Source organism: Squalius cephalus (genome assembly GCF_949319135.1).
Source record: "Squalius cephalus genome assembly, chromosome: 5".
Classification (NCBI taxonomy): domain Eukaryota; kingdom Metazoa; phylum Chordata; class Actinopteri; order Cypriniformes; family Leuciscidae; genus Squalius; species Squalius cephalus.
In genome coordinates, this window is record NC_137126.1 from 43,034,834 (window position 1) to 43,048,174 (window position 13,341).

General features: G+C 35.6%; 1 protein-coding gene across 1 annotated transcript; it reads right to left on the minus strand.

Moving 5' to 3' along the window:
- Positions 1-908: 908 nt before the first annotated feature.
- Positions 909-13,131, minus strand: tctn2 (tectonic family member 2). The gene is made up of 18 exons (XM_079872660.1): positions 12,988-13,131; positions 12,596-12,709; positions 11,860-11,933; positions 9,370-9,571; positions 8,228-8,328; positions 7,711-7,910; positions 6,965-7,085; positions 6,746-6,884; positions 6,193-6,273; positions 5,289-5,402; positions 5,091-5,165; positions 4,900-4,989; positions 4,704-4,821; positions 4,502-4,605; positions 2,401-2,548; positions 2,123-2,266; positions 1,742-1,830; positions 909-1,226 (listed from the first exon to the last, which is right to left on the minus strand). Exons 1-18 carry the CDS (start codon positions 13,073-13,075, stop codon positions 1,105-1,107), a joined length of 2,124 nt encoding a protein of 707 aa, XP_079728786.1. The 5' UTR covers positions 13,076-13,131; the 3' UTR covers positions 909-1,104.
- Between the last annotated feature and the right edge of the window lie 210 nt (positions 13,132-13,341).

A 13,341-nucleotide genomic window follows, 5' to 3' on the forward strand; every position in this document is an offset into this window, starting at 1 on the left:
CACAACCTGGGTGTCCTGTAAAGAGCACATTCAGGACTTTTCAGAGATATCAAATGTTTGGAGGTTTCACCATGAAAACAACTTCTCCTTGTCTTTAAAAATGTCTGACATTAATTTAGTGATCAAATGTAGCATTCTTATGGAAATATGATCATATATTGTAATTATAATTTAAATTGGACTACTTTTCAAATTGTATTTCATAAAACAACATCTCAGGAAAACGTTACGGGGTTTCAAATAAAAAAATTACTTTCTGTTACAGAACAGGGCGTTGATTTCATACATGTCCACTGTAGAGGACATCAGGACTTAAATCATGTTTATCAGGCATTTTGTGAGACATAACAAGTGAATATGGAAATAAATTATACATCAATATTCCTATGAAATATTAGATATTATTACTCCAATTAAAGCCAATTATTACTCCAATTATTACACTTCTTTTTTCATTAAATATTGCTCCAAGAACACATTAATGTGCAAATTAGATACAGTGTATAGATACATTGCATTGAATGGGAATATTAATTTATGGCCATTTTACCCACATATTGCATAAAGTAAAATGGTGTATCAATTCATTCCGTTATTTCGGGAAAAAAATCCCATTGTTTTTGCCTATACATATAATTTCATGTCATTTTATTTTTTAAACAACTGAGTCCTGGCGTCCACTACAGAGGACATAGCATAACGTATGAATAAAATATTAATTTTCAAAAATGTTTTTTTTTACCATTTGTTTATTGTGCTCTAAACAATGTGATGACATGGAAAAAAACTAAATTCAAAAAACTTTTTTTTCTGGTTCTCAGGAGGATATATGTATGAATAATATATATTAATTATTATATGTGATCATTTGTTACATATATAGTAGTGGAAGAAACAAAATAGTTTTTACATATAAAATATATGTATTTTTATTTTGCATTGAATACATTTAATAAAAAAAAAAGTACAAAAGTTTCATTTCACAAAACATAATAAATTATTTATAAAATGTATAAACCACAAAAGAAAAATAATTACATCTTCACAGCTATTTACAAATAAATATCATAATTTTCCTTTTCTATCACTTGCTCTCTCTCTCTCTCATAATCGAGCACTGCTCCATGCCTGGCGGATTTGTCTCCATGGCGTTCCTAAAACTGATGCAGCGATGAAGAAGAACACTAGAATAAGACCCTTAGCCAGAGCCTGGGAATATGGCTCACCTGTAAAAAAACAAAACAAAACAAAAAAACATTACCTTCAAACTTTAACACCTGGTATCACAGACAGGGCTTAGACTAAGCCAGGATTAGGCCTTAGTACAATTAGGGCATTTAAGTAGCTTTTATAAGCTTGCCTTAGATGGTGTGCATTTTGAGACTAAAACGTAGGCCTATACATTTTTGTATAAGGGAAACTTTATATTTTATTTTTAAATCACCTATTTGCAGCTTACTTAAATAGTTCTGTAGTGTGACAAAATGCTATCCACAAATATAACAATGGCTTTCACAAGAATTACAAAACTAGTTTTAGATGTGGTATAGCATGTCACACTGCAAGACACTGCTATTAGTGTACACCAAATACACCAAACCATGAGTTAAAAAATATACAAGGACACATAATGCCATTTCATATACAAAAAATGAAATAGTCTATAAAGTGTTGCTGACTCTTACAACAGTTGTTTTCATGCTTATTTCTGTCTTAATCTCTAAGAAATTCAAGCCCTCACCAGTGTAGTATCTTGTGAGAGGGAACGCCAGCTCAGGCCAGCACACATCATTCCGGTCACAGTCAAACTCTGTGAAGTTAATACTGAACCTGCAGAAGAGAAGACACTTCAATTCAACTTTACAGAGTTCACAAGAATGCATGACTAGCTTGGATTTGTGAAATAATGCCATATGCAAGCAACAGATTCAAACATATAGAAATAAGAAAAACTATTTCTGAAATGTATAACATGACATTAAGATTCTGGAATTATTTTTTTTATATTTCAAAATATTTTATTGCACCTTTTATCAAAAAAAAAAAAAAAAAAAAACATTTAAAATTTCACTGCATCTATACAATAATCATCAAACTCAATATGTATGCTTTTAGGACCAACCTGGATCTAGGGGGTTGTGTAATAAGAGGATTGTCAGTAAAGGTCACAGAAGAGGTCACGGGGAAATTCTGCATTAGCTCTGGGTTTACACAGGGGTTCATCCCGCCAATTACACACTCTATCCTCCATGTTGTTTCTATAAAACTGAGAATTGGAAAAAGAATGAATGGCAAACATAATGTACAAACCAGCATATGCATCTAGATACATTAAGCTCAAACATTAATGAAAAGCTTTCGTTTTTGCTATCAGGATAGTGAGATGATAAGAACCTGTACCTAATCTCCACTGCCTGGATAACTGTCTGGGGCACACCCTGCACCCTGCCCAAGATGACGCTCCAAACGTGTATGTGGAGGTGGGTCGGGACGGCAGAACACTCTCCACTGCTGCCCTCTGCTGGCTGACTGGAGTTCTGCAGTGATGCTGAGAGGCACAAGCGCAAGAACATCGTTTACTCATTCATTCAGAGCAGTGGTTCTCAAGCAGGAGCCGGAGCCCACTAGAGAGCCTCAGCAAACGTCTGGGGGGGGAAGTTATTTAAATGTAGCTATATTAGCAATCTTTAAGGGATGGATAAACGCACTGGCCTATGGGGCATGTGTCCAGGGCACTCGAACAGTGGGGATGGCAGACAAGCTGCAGTGGGATCTCCCGCTGTACCATACAATCGGAGCGTTGAGCCGCTAAACCCATACGCGCTGCACTGCACCGCACCACTTCTCCCACACCCTCAAACCCACTCAACAAGAGATCGGAGCACCGAAGGGCCTAATAACCCATCCCTGACCAGAGGTGCATATCAGCTTAGACAGAAGGGCCTTTGAATATTGTCTTGGAAAATGGTCTTGCAGTCAAAAAGGTTGAGAATCACTGACTTAAAGCAGTAGGTAACTTTTTCAAGTGGTGATTCTTTTAACATTTTTGAAAGAAGCTTATCCAGGCTGAATTTGTTTGATCGAAAATACATTAAAAACAGTAATATTGTAGCCTGGGAAAACCCAGACAACTTCCGGCAAATTTAGATTTGCTCTGCAAGTAGTCTGGCAAAGAGCTCATTCAAGCCCATTTCCATGCCGTCGAAATCGCGGCACCAATCAGAAACGATGAGGCGGGCTTTACACAATGACGATCGCTCTGATTGGTTTTAGGTCTATCCAATTGCGCCCAGAGGCATTTGAGCGACGTCCGTTGGTGAAGCGCACCAACTTTTAAATGCATTTTTATATTCAAATTGCAAACACACGAGGACAGTCTCCATGAAAGACCCACTGGCAGATGAACGTGCTACTACATTTCTCTCCGAAACGGTAGGAAATTAAATTAGATTTAATAGAGGATTTTAACTGTGACAAGATGATTGACAGGGCAGTTTACGTGACAGGACGCACGCGACAGATCCGTCCGATAAAGATGACGAAGTAGTATGTCCCAAAGCTTGCCTACTTTTTTGCTACACATTCAAAAGTAAATACCTTTTCTTCACAAAAAGAGTACATACTTTTATGGTGTAGTGTAACTTAGGCGAATTGGGACGCAGCATATGGCTTTACACGATGACGATCACTCTGATTGGTTTTAGGTCTATCCAATTGCGCCCAGAGGCATTTGAGCGACATCCGTTGGTGACGCCCCTTTGGAAATGAGTTATTAAAGAAGCTTTGCCAGACCATAACTCAGTTACTACTGAGAATGGTCTGGTTTTAACCAGGCTAGTAATATTGTGAAATAGTATTACAATTTAAAATAACTGTTACTTTTAAAGCATCATTTATTCCTGTGATGGCAAAGCTGAATTTTCAGCAGCCAAGACGCCAATCTTTAGTGTCACATGATCTTTGAGGGTGTGTCTCAATCAGCTCCCATCACTACTGGTACATATGAACAGCAGAGCAGACATCTTTCTGACATTATTTGTTTTATTTTATTTAAAGGTACATTTCCCTGCAACATTTCAGCCATAAATGAATAATAAATGTTAGCATGATTGAGACAAATCATTCTAATATGCTGATTTGCTGTTTAAGAAACATTTCTTATTATGATCCATGTTGAAAACAGTTGTTTAATTTTTTTTTGTGGAAGCCGTGATACATTTTTTTCAGGATTCTTTAAATAGAAAGTTAAAATAGAACAGCTTTTATATGAAACAGAATTTTTTTGTAACTTAAAAAAAAAAAAAAAAAATTAAATTCCTACCAAATTTGACCCCAAACTTTTGAATAGTAGTTTATATAGACTTGGCGTATGTGTACATATAAAGACAGCTTGATCAGAATTTAAAGCTGCAACATTGCAGTTTATAAGATTAGGTATAAATAGACTCAAGAACAGCTTGACATATACATATTAGAGATAATTCTATGATGTAGTGCTCACTAGTAATGTTGACCCAATCCACTAGGTTGGAAAAGTTTGGGTTTCCTGTTGTGGAAACGAGTGTAGCAGTCACTAATTCAGCTAGGACAGCACGCACCGTTTCTCTGTGAAATGACATGCAAAAGAAAGACTTGTGTTAAATGAAACTGTTCAATAGGAATCTATTGTATTGTGTTCAAAAGCCTTCAGCAATGATACTCACCTCAACTGACTGCACTGTATCACATTCAGCAAACTCACAGGAATCACACAGCCTGATGTGGAGTTGATCCCGAACAGAGCTGGTCTCAGTTCAGCAGAAGAGCATAGTCCATCTCCTCCTGCAGAGGACACAGCACAGGATTAAAGTAATATTTTTGTGTAGTCCTGTATGGATAAATAGGAATATACTACACTACCTGGCTGCCAGAGATTGATCTGGGCCCTCTGTATAACTTCTGTAGCAGAGTCCAAAATGCCACCAATCACTGGCCTCTTCACCAAGTAACCTGTGCAAACATTAGTAATGCATAAGAAATGATTTCTGCTGGATAAGTTAAACAATGTTCCTGAGCATCTGAAGCTGAGGTATTATGGGAGTTGCTTTAACCTGAATTCCCAGAGTTTGGCTGAGATGTTTCATTTCCGTTGACAAACATGGCAGAATATCTTCTGGTCAAAGATACTAGATGGGAGGTAAGAGGTAAGATTTAATATGAAAAGAGATGCATTCCATAAGAAAAACATGTGCAGTGAAGAGGTGTGTCGTATTGTAAGAGTGAACAGGAAGACAATAGTTGTGACTTACCAGGGAGAGTGATGTTTGCAGAGGTCCGTTTCACAGTAATGGCAGTGAGGCCATTCTCTCTCCAGTAAAGAGTGTAACTCAAGGCCACAACGACATTATCACACTTTTGTGGCACTAAAAAAAAAAATTATACAATGAAAAAGATCCAACTTTACATATAATGTCCAGCGTGTCTTCAACGAGAAACTTTAGTAATATTTTCTGTATTATTCTTTGATAGGTACAATACCAAATGTTTGGGGTTAGTTAGATTTTTTAAAGAAAGAAGTCTCTTACGCTCACCAAGACTGTATTTATTTAATCAGAAATACAGTAAAACAGTAATATTGTTACAGTAAAAATTCACTGTTTTCTATTTTATTATATTTTAAAATGTAATATATTCCTGTGATGCAAATAAGAATTTTCAGCATAATTACTCCAGTCTTCAGTGTCACATGATCCTTCAGAAATCATTCTAATATGCTGATTTCCTGCTCAAAAAGCATTTCTTATTATTATTATCAATGTAGAAAACAGTTGTAACAGTTGCTTCTTTTTTGTGGAAACTGTGATACTTTTTTTCAGGATTCTTTGATGAATAGAAAGTTCAAAAGAACAACATGTATTTTAAATAGAAATGTTTTTATAACATTATAAATGTCTTTACTGTCACTTTAATTGCATCAATTTATTGTATCCTTACTGAATAGAAGTACTAATTTCTTTAAAAAAAAAAAAAAAAAAAAAATTTTTTGAATGCTAGTGTATATTATTGATATTTGATACAAAATTAATAATCAAACTCACAATTTACTGGTTCTTAATATTTTATATGAGGCCTACTTCAATATATAGTTAATATTTAAAAATAGATTCACTTATTTTTAAATAAACAACTGATAAAAATGTTCATACAACTGACCAGATATGGGCTCAAGAGAATTTGACAGAAATAATCGGAGGTCATTGGCTGCTTCATCCACAACGCTGACTGTGACCACACCTGGGAAGAGTGCAAAAATATGAACAGTCTCACATATGCATATTTGCATGCATACTCAGAAAGACAACATGATCAATAGATTCATTAGCTACAGTATATTTATATATCTGAAGCATATCATTGAGGGTAAATTCACCATTCCCATGCTATTCCTTAAAAGCATAAAGTTGTATTCAAAAACACTGTCACATGAGTAAAAGGCACACCGGGAAGGACATTTTCATACTTTGCTGCCTGAAATAGCACATGGAAGATGGATCTCTGATAAACCCATCTATGTTGACATGGCATAAAAGGATTTTAGATTTTCTCACAATGTTTTATCAGATATGGAGACCTTTTGTACTTATGGTATGTTTGATTCAATAGTATCTACTGCAGCATGCTAAATATTCAATTATGTTGTAATTTGTGGTTTATGTTCTTGTGTATGGTTGAGGAAAGCAAATAAACGGTTATATTGAATATCTACCTCCCAATCCATCTTTAACATCCAACCTCAGGTCATCTGATGGTGATGGACAGGACTGCAGCCTCCTCACACACTGAGACTCAAAGTTTTCCAAAAATGCCACTGGAGCATTGTCTGCACACTGGCCCAGCCCAGAGTTCTGCTCAGAGGACAGACATACACATGCATGAATGCGTGCACTCATATAAACAGACACGTACACTAGCAATGTTATCTAACCTGTGGGATGGTGAAGTATTGGTCATCTTTAGTGAATATTGGATCCCCCTGGCGGTAGTTTATGGGAGGTACAGCAGCTATCATCTGCGGGGCTTGGAATGATGGACTGGGCTTTGGGGAGCTGTAAAAACCCATGCAAATTTAGAAAATCATCAAACATACACTACCATTCAATAGAGTCAGTAAATTTGTTTTGTTCTTTTCTACAAAAATTAATAATTTTATTCAGCAAGAATGCATTAAATTGATCAAAAGTGACAGTAAAGACATTTATAATGTTACAAAAGATTTCTGTTTCAAATAAATGCTGTTCTTTTGAACTCATTATTCATAAAATAAATAATGCATCACAGCGTTCAAAAAATATTAAACTGTTTTCAGCTTTGTAATAATAATAAGAAATGTTTCTTGAGCAGCAAATCAGCATTATAATGATTTCTGAAGGATCATGTGACACTGAAGACTGGAGTAATGATGCTGAAAATTCAGCTTTGATCACAGGAATGAATTACATTTTAAAATATATTAATTTAAAACAGAAAACATTTTCCAATATTACTGTTTTTACTGTATTTTGGAATTAAATAAATGCAACCTTGGTGAGCATAAGATACTTTTTTCTTACTGACGCCAAACTTTTGAACAGAAGTGTACTTTTGAATAAGTCTAATAATACATGGAGTTGTACAAAAACAAAACTGAAACTGTATAGAAGATAATGCACTAGAAAAACTTCCACTCCTTACACAGTCCGACCATCATAGAAAAGTCCCAGAAAGGGGTTGTTGTCCGAGGGGGAGGAGACACAGAGAAAGGGGAACCAATCCGGGTCATTTTCAGAGGACTGAGGTGAGCACTGATACTCTGGAACAGGATTGAAACTTCCCCCAAATGGGCCAGGAAGACACTGTGTCGCAAACAAATGCAGAACTTCTTGAGTGCAGTCCTAAAAGAGAAAAATGACACTCATAAATAAACTAAGAATTTATCATGCCCCACTTTGTTGATGTAAGATTTACAATTTTTTTTCTTGTTCGAGAAGCCGTTTCACTCAGATATACATCACAACAGGGATGAAAAGACTATCGCAACTTCTGTTTTACGCCGCTTTTAATGTAGGGCTTAGCAAAGTGTCAACTGGATCAACAGCAGAATCCCATTGAAAAGGACTGATGTATTAGAGACAGATGTTCAACTGTCTACCTATCATGATTAAATACATTTACCTAATAAACTAAACTTTCTCCAAGCTTTAATTATTACCTGGTCACAACAGCACCGTATGTCACACTCGCCAAGGGAAACATCACATGGGCAGCTGCCGAGAGGCTGAAACACTTGGTTGGGAATGGCTGTTTTATTTTCTGCAAAAAATCAAATATGCATTATGATATAATACAAGAAACATTAACGCATTTCTCTATGAAAAAGTACTATAGCGGTACCATGGTACAAATGATGGTCTCAGAGGGTAATGCCAAGATTTGGCGGACAATTTTATCTGAAGTGACATTGCATTAAAGGTATGCATATAATCATTTCTAGCATTCCCTGGGAATTAAACCCAAGACCTTGCCATTATTAGCACCATGCTTGTGATGTTCCTCAAATTAGCACCATGCTTGTGATGTTCCTCAAATTAGCACCATGCTTGTGATGTTCCTCAAATTTACTTCTGCTAAATTAATATATGCAAACAAAAATGCTTAAGTGATATTAAACGAATAAACGAAGTAATATTAAACAAACCATGGAATTTGATGGTACTTTGAATATACTGCTTTATCGCTGATTTGGCTTAATTTTATAATTGCAAATTTTGCATCATCGACACTGTTATTGAAATGAATTGAATCAACAATGAACCTACTCAAAGTGAACAACGACACTATTGTCTTCTGTAGAGCTGCTTATCTAAACTGAACACAATGAACTTCACACAGTTATTGAACTGAGCTGAATAATGACAGTATTGTCCACTTTAGACATTCTACTAACTATAAGTAACTTTGCAACTACATGTCAACTAACTCTCATTAATTTGCAACTACACGTAAACTAATTATCATTAGAGAATAAGTAGATTGTTACGTTAAGGTTAGGATTAGTAGAATAAGTTGACATGTACTTGCAAAGGTACTTAGAATGTCTATTGAGGAGCATCAAAATAAAGTGTTAGCAGATATTAAGCAGACAGTCTCCTAATACTCTAATCTAATGATTGCTAGTTGACATGTAGTTGCAACAGAGAGACATTAGTACAATGTCTAATTGTATAAAGTGCTTTATAAATAAAGGTGACCCACCTGACTACTAAAAATCAACATTGATAGTCCCACCACGGTACTAAAAACCAGGTTGTACTACAGCACTTCAAATTCAGTACCATGAAAAGAGACACTAACCAGAAAGGGGTTTGTTGGGGAAGATTTGAGCATAAATATGGGTCTGTATGATGAGTGAGGCTTTGGGGGTTTCATTAGCACATGCAGACACAAGGAGAGTCTCCTGGACACAGAGCGGCTCCAGGCAGCAGTCCAGGACAGATGTTTCATTCCCACACAGCTGCAGACTGCGGTTGAGACTCACTCGCACCAGGAAGGCATTCTGATATATTGGTATTCAACAGAAAGAATATAATGGTATTAAATATTTCAAAGTTCCAGTATTGCTTATGTTTTGAAATAAACAATAAATAAATGAAGAGTTCAGATGCAAAAGCCTCTAAGTGCCATCTGAAATTTTCTTCTAGAATGATCATTTTTATCAAGCTTGTATATTTAAGTTCAGTAATTTCACTTAAATGACAATTAATAGGTAATTTTCATTGCCATTTAAGTGAAATTACTGAATTTAAATATACAAGCTTGATAAAAAATGATCATTCTAGAAGAAAATTTCAGATGGCACTTAGAGGCTTTTGCATCTGAACTCTTCAAATGTATTACAATCCCGTTCACAGCAAGAACGATAACTATAACGATAACTATGTTCGCGTCCACACCAGCGGGCGATATCGTTCTTTTGTTAATTGTAAGCGCGCACTGCAGGGTTGTCATCTGCTGCTTAAAATGCTCGAGCTCTTTAAAGCAGGATGGATTCTGATTGGCTGTCAATGTTTTTATCTTTCATCAGCTGGAAAAAAATCGTTCTGACAGTGATTCCAACTATATCGTTTCTTTGTGCCGTTAGCGTTATAGCTGTGGTGTGAACTCTGTGAACCATTCTAGTGTATAATGTGGTGTATTTCAGGTTAGGTGAGGGGTTCTTGTGGTATATGAGCCTTGGGCTGTGTTTATGAAACCCTGAGGAAGTTTCAACAAAAGAATGCAATACGTCATTTAGCTTGAGGAGACATACTGTGGAAAATAACAGTATCTGGAAAATCAAGCTGTCAAAATGTATAGTTGAGTTGCTCATTATAGTTTGTCAAACTTGAATGTCAGGGATATTCCTTGCATGTTTATTGAAGTCAACCGGATTATTTTTCCACCATGAAATTAGTTACGTTTTCATATGAACAACAGATATTAATGTACAAATTTCAAGAAGGTCAGCTCCATTCCATACTATGAGCTGAAGCAACAATTTTTATGTTTTTAAGAGAAGTCTCCTATGCTCGCAAAGACTTATTTGATCAAAAATCAGACTTACTGTGAAATGTTATTACAATTTAATTTTCAAATAAACATTTTCAAAATGTAATTTATTCCTGTGATGCAAAGCTGAATTTTTCCAGCATCATTACTCTAGGCTTCAGTGTCACATGATCCTTCAGAAATACATCTAATATGCTGATTAGCTGCTCAAAAAAAAAAAAAAAAAATCTTATTTCTTATTATTAACAGTTGTGTTGCTTAATATTTTTTGTGGAGGACCAAGGATTCTTTGATGAATAGAAAGCACTGATTTGACAGAAAGATTTTGAAACATTATAAATATCTTTACTGTTACTTTTAATCAATTTAATGCATTTTTCCTCAATAAAAGTATTAATTTCATCAGGGTTTTGTTCTTGCTATTAACTAGTTGTTTATTAGCATGCATATTACTAGGATATTGGCTGTTTAATAGTAACTATAAAGCACATATTAATGCCTTATTATGCATGACCATTTTCTACATCCCTTTATCCTACACAATCCCTAAACTTAACAACTACCTTACTATTAATAGTACCTACTTTACAACATAGCAACTATTCATTTATTAGGAGTTTATTGAGGCAAAAGTTGTAGTTAGTTAATAGTGAGAATTAGACATTAATCTAAAGTGTGACCAAAAAAATCTTACAGACCCCAGAATATACTTCTTAGAAGATACTTCCTTACCAAAGCAACTTACAAGAAAGTGCCATTTCACAACAGTGAAAATTACCACAAAAAGTACCGACTGTTTGAATGCTCTATTAAACTCTAAAGTAACTGCTACGCCCTGTGCTGAGATGCCTAAAGAAATAGAAAGGAAAGTAGTTTCTCATTTTACTTCGACAGTGCCCAAAAGATTATTACAAATCCCTGGGCATGTTTGGAGCTCATAATACGCATCTCTCTACAAACTATTTCCCTGATAGGGCTAAGCAGAAAAACAGAAGGGGGAATTTCATGCACAAAAACGTGATGCGTAGGTGATAATCACACCCTGCTTAATGACAGGTTGACTGGAATAAACGTTAATAATACAGTTTGCCTTTTCCGGTTATTTCACCGGGGACTTTATAAGTAAATTTCTTGATGTCTTGATTCTCGTTAACTGTTGGAAATTCTTTCCATGTTACATAGCTAGATTTTCCATGTTGCAGATTTTGAGTACCTTCTAAACAGAATAAAGATGGAGATTTATTAAACAGTATTTGCCCTTCTATACTGCATAAACCTGTGGCAGAATAAACTCACCTTCCCAATTAATTCATATGAAAGATTCCACTGTGTTTGATAAACCGGCACACAAGATGACGTTGGGATGCTTCCTGAAGTAGTTCACAATGAAAACATTTGTTGAAGTTCAAATATTACAGCAGGGTTCCTCAAACTCGGTCCTGCACAGTTTAGCTCCAACCCTGATCAAACACACCTAGCTGTGAGTTTCTAGTGATCCTGAAGACATTGATTAGCTTGCTCAGGTGTGTTTGATCAGGGTTGGAGCTAAACTGTGCAGGACAGTGGCCCTCCAGGACCGAGTTTGAGGAACCCTGTATTACAGTATGCATGGGTAACACTTAACAATAAGGTTCCATTTGTTAACATTAGTTCAGTCATTAGTTAACGTGAACGAAAAATGCTTAGTTCACCCAAAAATAAAAATTCTGTCATTATTTACTCACCCTCAAGTTGTTCCAAACCTGTATGAGTTTCAGCTTCTTCTGCTGAACACAAAATAAAATATTTTGAAGACATTGACTTCCATTTTCCATACTATGGAAGTCAATGTCTTCAAAATATCTTCTTTTGTGTTCAGCAGAAGAAAGAAATTTATACAAGTTTGGAACAACTTGAGGGTGAGTAAATGATGACAGAATTTTCATTTTAGGGTGAACTATCCCTTTAATGCATTAACTAATGTTAACTAATGGGACCTTACAGTAATGCAAGTAGTTGTTATAGGTGTTTGAATAGAAATGTAATTGTCTACCTGTTGCATTTGAGGATGAAACAGCGCTGATGCTGAATGAAATGCCAGACACGTTTCCAACCAGAAATGATGATATTCTTGGACCAGATGCCAGAATAAACGCAGGCTGAAACACTGAAATAATCATACATTCATACATTCCCTATTGATATCAGATGTAACGTTATATTACGATTGACTCTGGAATGTAAGGGTTTATTTAAATATTTATGGAGTTATTAATTAATACATGCTTTATTTAGATTATTAACATATGCTTTAATTATACATTCAAGCTTGCGTTTCTCCATGGCAACAAGATGTTTGCTAACAGTTATCCAGCTAGCTGGCTTTGTTTTTGTTCTGTTTACGGGTTTTCTCACTGATATTTCATTTATTCAAAGCTCACTTACCAACATTACAAATAGTTCCGTCATTTAAGAGCATAATAATTATACACAGAAAATGAAATACGAAGCGAGAGCCTGAAAATCGTCTCATAATGTGGCGTTGGTCTGACTAGACCTCTTCTTCGTGATTGCTTGATGGCGCGCTACACAGAAGAAGAGATCAGATCAGCTCATAAGCGCCTCTCAGTGGCGTTAAGTGCAAGTGTGTGTGTGTGTGTGTGTGTGTGTGTGTGTGTGTGTGTGTGTGTGTGTGTGTGTTACATACATTAAACAAACTTTTACGTTAGATGAATCGATTTGACAGCACTAGTTACTACCCAGCACTATATGCATTTATCATGTCTATAAAGTCAGACG